The sequence below is a fragment of the Eublepharis macularius genome, chromosome 5 (assembly GCF_028583425.1).
Source record: "Eublepharis macularius isolate TG4126 chromosome 5, MPM_Emac_v1.0, whole genome shotgun sequence".
NCBI classification, from domain to species: domain Eukaryota; kingdom Metazoa; phylum Chordata; class Lepidosauria; order Squamata; family Eublepharidae; genus Eublepharis; species Eublepharis macularius.
In genome coordinates, this window is record NC_072794.1 from 42,310,249 (window position 1) to 42,317,231 (window position 6,983).

At 39.6% G+C, this 6,983-nt stretch overlaps 1 protein-coding gene across 4 annotated transcripts in view; it reads left to right on the forward strand.

The window, feature by feature from the left end:
- The first annotated feature begins 885 nt into the window (after nt 1-885).
- Nucleotides 886-6,983, forward strand: part of PTPRC (protein tyrosine phosphatase receptor type C) — a 103,095-nt gene continuing 96,997 nt past the window's right edge. For 3 of the 4 annotated variants that reach the window (XM_054981648.1, XM_054981651.1, XM_054981650.1), the window contains exons 1-2: nt 886-935; nt 1,017-1,136. In XM_054981648.1, the coding sequence (XP_054837623.1) occupies nt 1,070-1,136 (67 nt within the window). In that variant the 5' untranslated portion in view covers nt 886-935; nt 1,017-1,069. Of the gene's footprint in view, nt 1,137-6,983 lie in introns of all 4 variants that reach the window. The other variant, XM_054981649.1, reaches the window with a different exon arrangement.

Here is a 6,983-nt window from a genome sequence, read left to right on the forward strand (position 1 = left end):
TGGAGACTATGTTTCAAGCAGCTTGATACTAGAATGAAACTTTTAGGAGCCAGCATCAAAACTGAAGAGAATGTGGTGTGTGTGTGGTGGGGGATGTCAAATTCATCATCAATATGAGCCACCCTAGCTCAGAGATAGCATCCACACAACAGAGGGATTTCCATAATCCTCTGTCAGAACCCATTTCCTCATTCCACCTTTGGCAGATGTGTATGCAACCCAGAGGGTTATTGGAGGTAATAGGAGGGCTATGCTGTGTGTGCCTACCACATCCCCATTCAGCCCTCTTTTTCAGCCTGGTGCTAGTTGCTCAAACTCTGAGGTTCAAGTAACTTGCACCCAAGTAAACAGAGGGAGTAGATGAAGATCAGGAAAGGAGTGCACAGACCTTCTAATTCTCATAATGGAGAGTCTATTGTGTACAGCCTATAGGGAGGTGGGCAGGGCTCTGTTGTGCCCATATGATGATTCTGTTTCATATATCAGCTACATGCATGTTAGCAAGGATTATGTCCTATTTATAAGTAATTGGGACTTGTTCGTCAATGTTAGAGACGTATCAGTTAATTATGTTGGCGCACTTGGTTCAGTGCTATGGGAAAGACTGCATTTTCTTCCTGTGGTAAAATTGTTTGTTTTTTTTAATTTTTGCCCTCCAAAGTAATAAGGCATTTTAACCATTTCACCTTTTAAAAGCGAGCCCTTCTCAGTTCCTCAGAACTGAAGTTATCTGCTTCAACTCGGAAGTCAGAACAACTCTGCAGCAACTTAAGAAAAACCCTCTCGGCTTCCTGGAAACTGAAAAAAAAGTGGTGTTTTTTAGAGAAGTGGATAAAATTGTCTCTGACATCACTTTGCTCTACAGTGTGACAGCCAGTGGTTAGTCTTGGGTGTCAGAGGAAGCTGCTCCCTGAATGATAAGGAGGCTTTGCTGTGTATGTGCATAGCATATTCGGCGTTTGATTTGGATGTTGGCAAGAAATTGACACCGAGATAACAATTATTTTGCTTTCCAGAGACAGATACACATGCTGTTTTGTAAGGATACGTCTGATACCTGGATATAACCATGTTTTTGTGGTTTAAAGTCTTGGTGTTTGGCTTGGCCCTTGTGGAAATGGATGCTGTCAAAACCGGTAGGTAACCACTCCTCATTTGTTCCTTTTGGTACCACGAGTAACAGATAAGCCAAGAAATAGCTTTAGATTCAGACCTACCAAAATACCACAGAACAGAAAGGGAACTTTGGAGTTTTCCAGAACTCTTCATCAGGCTGGATGTTTGGTACAAAAAGAAATAACAATGAAGAAGGAGAGAGGGGGAAAAGTTGTTTTAGGTTATGATATGATGGAGAATGAGAACTATGTGGTTTGCAACTTGTACAGTTTTAAAATGGAGTAGAGGTTGTGATAGAAACTTAACTAGATCAAGTGGTGTTGGTACAAAACACACTTTGAGGTACAGAGGCGACTGGGACAAAAAGGCATATAAAAGACCAAAATCAATAGGATATCTCTTCAGCACTTCAGAAACGACTTCTCAAAATCAAAAGCACATTAAATCATTAAAAGACCTAATGAATTGTGTGGATCCTTCAATTGCCGTTGATGATGGGGAAGGTTGGATATAAATAGTTTAATAATTAATATTTTAAAATATTATATTCCTAAGATGCCTGAAGTGCTTCAGAAGTTTAAAAGGATTTCCTTGATAAGGACCTCAATAATGGCCAACCAGATGCTCTGAATAACAAATTGATTTACCACTGCTGATGTGTTGAGAGTGTTTGAAGCCATGCTTACAATGTGGATCTGTGCTCTTTGGGCATGACTCAGAATCCTATACAAGATCTTCCTAAGCAGACAAATCAAAGAGTTTCCAGAAGATAGGAAGCTTAAAAACTACTGCTCCAAATGGGTTTGTACTGAAAACTTCTTAGTAAGTTCTCATCACAGTAGAACTTGGTTATATAACCATGTGGCTATATTTTCCATGCCATATGTCCTCTTGTATTTGCCAAAGCTTCCCGGCATTGACCTCAAGGTAATTTGGTCATTTGTATTTCAAAAATATCCACAGTGCAGTCATGACCGTGCTACCTTTGAAAGCATCTTGTAAGGGTTTTCTTGGAATCACATCTTTAATTGTGTTAGGATTTTTAAAAGAAATGCTAACAGAACTGCGACCTGTTTCCTTATTAAGAATGCAGCCCGACTAACTTTTTTCAGTTATTCCTTAATCCAATGAAAGATATACTTATGTTTTAAAAACCTTTTCTGAGGCTTGTTTTAAGTAAAAATATTATAATCAACTTTAAAATGGACTTCTCCATTAACTTTTGAGCCACTCCCTGATCTCAGATCCTGTATTTAGTTCCTCAAATTTCAAGCTTGACTGCCCCACAGATTGTTTCTTACAGGTTGAGCGAAATCTGATATTAGCAAATTATACGATAATATTAGATATAATTGTATCTGTCAAGAGAATATTGGATCATCATCATCATCTGCTTCAGAAAACAGCCTTCCCACCAGGGTATTGCCACCTCCAACCTAGACATTACATCAGGTATACACCCTGTTCTACATTCCCTATACTGAATTTTTAGCATACCACCAAAGCATCTCCCAAATATATATGAGAGAAAAATGAAGGAGAACCTCAATATACTCAGTTCCCTGTTATCCTCCAGAGTACAACATCTGAGAGCAGAACTAATTACAATTAGGCCCAACCTCCTATGGTCAAGCGAATAGGAATTCCAGAGCTGCAGTAGGAAACTTTCAGGAAGACGTTTGTGGGCAGAATGGAGGTATGCTTCGTCCACCCTGCATCTGTACTGGTTCTGTCCTGCAAACGCTCCCAGGAGTTTTTCTCCCAGTATAATTAGCTGGGAGCCTTAGTGCCTTAGTGGGTATTGGGGCGTGGGAATGAAACCTGTGGAAGGTGACGTAGAACACTCCCACCTGTTTATTCTCCCACGCATGTTCCCCTGCATCTAGTCTCCAGGTAAAGCAAGGGACTGGAAACCCACATTCCTCTGGTAACGTCTAATGATCCATTGAACAGCCCTCACTATTGCCAAACACAGCTGAATCTAGACCATTTGATGACTTTACACATATATTTACAATCATGAAAATAGTGAATGAGGAGCAACTCCTATTCCCACTCTACCTATTTAAACTGCTGCAGATATGTGGTGTTCACAGAGGATTCAAATAATGTTGCTATCAAGAAGCTGCATCTGTTGTTTTTCAGTATTTTTAAGTTTGTTGGTTTTTTTCATTTAAAATATAATTGCAGTGTGCCAACAGTCCACATGGGGCCTGACGGAATGCCACTGAGGACTACAACAGCCCCTTTAAATTTTCTTTCTACCCTCCATTGTTTTAAAGTAATATCTACTGCTTTCAGCTAAATAATGGCGTCTTAAATCTTAATGAGTTCTTGTTGCCGAAGGCGAGGGAGGAGAAGATACTTTAATTAATGCTTTTATTTCAATTTTTCTTTCCCTTTTTTATGTTATCAAAATCATGTAGTTACAAACATGAAAACTAAAAGAAAACTAGAGAGCAATGGCTTTAGGTCTAAAGGGAAAAGCATCACCACCAGCATGCCCACAAAGAAATTTAGTAGTACATGGTAGTACATGGTCTACTATAAGCGGCCATCATGAGTTAACAGGAAGTGATTAATTAAATACAAAGAATTAGAAGCAGTTCTAATTCTGTGAAACAAAAAAGGTAAAGGTTCAGACAGTTGAGATAGTGAACACAGATCTTGGTCCATGTTGAGAAGGGATAGAGAACTGAACTCTTTTTGACTGAACCCACCTTGATTATATTATTCAAAACTGGCTGTGCTACTTCACTATTAGTATTTTAAAATAAAAAGGGTTTCCCTTTGAAATGCATATTAAGATGCTTAAGATGCCCTTTAAGATGCTCAGACAGGGAGCTCAATTTTGATTAGCAACACCCGTTAGAAGGTGAAGTCTTTCTTACTCAGCTCTGATGCAAAGAGAGCCTACACAAGCCTTCAACTTTATAAAAGGACCAAGATGATCTTCATATGATCTGTTTGAGCTCTGTAAAGAGACAAATTGCAAGAGGAAGTTGAACCTTTGCAGAATTAGATTTGCTGACTGTTTCCAGGTAAAATAATAATAGGATCTTGTGTATGGGGACAGACATTGCTGGACTTTTTTTACTGGTAACAAGTGCTTTACGGAGCCCACATTTCAATTCCACTTATAACTTGTGGAAAAAGAATTTTTCAGCAGTGGCAGTGCAAAAGTTTCATAGTGCGGAAGTTGTCTGCACCAATGAAAAATTCACAGTCATCATTGTTATCTTTCTGAACTTGTTTTCAGTAGCTTTTAGATTTCCTTATTTTAAAAAACTGGTTATCTAAACTGGGAGGAACTGCAGTCTCTGCATTGTAAAAATGACCTTCTTACAGAGGCACACAGAGAACATTTTTTTGCCTTCATCTTCATCAGTCTGGCCTGTCTGTATATTTATTCTTCAGCATTTATATATGTGAATGTCAATTCACCCATTTATTCAAATTGTTGTCAAAATAGCTCTGAAGAGCAGATGGTAGGTAGCCATTGGATACTATATGAAAACAAGCAGATCTTGGACTATAAAGGCCAAAGAACAGAATTCTGTTTTGTGCATTTCTTTGCCTGTTTTTCATTTTTATAACTGACTTTCCCCAGTTGCCTGCTGTTCTCTTTTCTTTAGAGAGGGTAGGCCAGTGTCTGTCTCTGCAGCCCACCTCTATTGTTACTTTATGCGATGTCTAACAGAGAAGGCATGGAAAGGGGTTGGAAGGGAGGGTGTATGACAATAGTTTTCTTCAAAAGACAGGTTTTCATCTCCTTTGTCTGCATGAGGCAGCTGCCTAGGGCATGTGCTATCCTAACTAATTGTTGCTATAGTAATCCTAAAAGAGACCAAGATTGAGGAAATGTTCCAGTGCTGAAATATTCTTTCACAGCTGTGAGGTAGGTAAGAAGGTCGGTTCTCATGCTTAGCATCTTTTAAAGGAATCTTTTACATTGTGTGCATGTGTTCTTAAGCAGGCCAATCTGCTTTCCAACGTGTGTGTGGGGGGGGGGCATTTTTGCCATCTCTAAAAATAATCTTTTACGCAGACATTTCCATCTATACATTTTTATCCCTCCTTTCCTCCAAGATCAGCGCAGAATATATGGAGGACTAGCCATTTAACTTAAAGGGAAATTTCCCAGTGGGCACTGACCTTGAGGGCTATTGGTGGCCAGGTATAAGCACAGCCAAGTGCTTAACTCTGCCAGCACTTCAGGGGCACCTTGGCTAACATCGTCAGCAACAGTAATTGATGTTTGTTTGTGGCTGAATGGAAACCGTTTATAGACTTTTTACATGAAATAGATAATAATTACTTGATGATATCTGGATTTATGGATTAAGAAACATGAACAATATGAAAAAGAGTGCTCTTATGTTTAACATAGAATAAGTGAGACTTTGAAAACAATATATATTTGTTGCAGAGAAAATCGGAACTCAATTTGTGGTTTAGTTTTAGCCTTTCCCTTTCCCTATCTTTTAAAACTGTTTTTCCCCTTTATTATGATTATTTATTTGTCTAGTTTGTTATTGTATGTCTATATGTATTGTTAGTGTATCATTAGAATGTTGTGTTTTTTATCTTTTAGGGTTATTGTTTATTGTTTATACCTTTTATGTTTACTGTTTACCATTTAAATAAAGAAAATTTATATGAGCAGCAGTAATCGATGTCAGCTCTTCCATTGTCTCTTGTCCTGCTGTTGATTTGAAAAAGGATATGATGGATGAGCTAATACCCATTGCTGGAACTGCTAGAATGAGTGACCCTTGTAGCCCTAGCTTGTAGTGCCAAAAAGACCACTCAGCTTTGCTTGTTCCGGGGCCATTTTCACTTCCCAGTCCACTCCCCCCCCCTTCTTGGTTTAATCCCAACAGTGCTGCGAGGAAGCTGAAATTGAGTTATTGACCCTAGGTCACTCAGCAAAATTCAAGGCAAAATTGGGATTTGAACCTTGGTCTCCCAAGCCTTAACTCAATACACTAACCACTACTCTGCAATGGATCTTCTGAAGTGTCCTGTTTGTATATAAGTCCTCAAAGCGACATCACCTTCCCATCCCACTCAACTTTTCTTCTCTTGCATTGAGATCTGAATGCTTAACATGGAGGATACCAGACAACAGAACTACTTCACCTTCTTCTATTAAAAAGTGGAATGTATATATAGAAGTACTGCAGCTTAGTTTTCAGAAAATTGCCCAAAACATTTCAAACAGTGTAATTCTTTTTTGTATGTATTTTTCTCTTACTATTCTTTTTTGATCCAAATTGCACATGCATTTTCAAGAACTTTTAGCGATCGCTCAGTAACCTTCCAGCTTCACCACTAGAGATGGGCACGAACAGCAATACAAACTTTAAAAACCCACAAACAGCCCAATCTGCTGTTTGTGAACAAGCTGTTCATGAGGCCCCATTCTAAACAAACAGGTGGTTGTTGCAAGCCTCGTTCATTGCTGTTCGTCAAGCCAGATAGCCTGGCACCTGCAATCAATTCCCATGGCAACTCAGGCAGGGATTGTCTGAACTCTGCCTGAACTCCTGCTGTTGCCCTGGAAACCCCAATCTAAGCCCAATTTAGCTTGATAGGCAGGTCTTCCTTCCAAGTGTGGAGCTCCAAATTTGTTACAAGAGGAAAAGACCAGGGGGGAGGGGGGCTCCCAGCTCTGGCTTTCAGGGAGAGACAGCTGCTGTTAGAGAGACAGGGTGAGTGCATTGGAGCTTGAATTTTCTTTGTGTGTGGTGGGATAGGGATCTACCCCTTCAGGTTCCAGGGCTGCTGCCAGGCTCTGGGGCTAGGCTATTATTTATTATTGGTACATTTCCTGCTGCCTGCTCAGGTAGGGTTTCTAGGAGTGG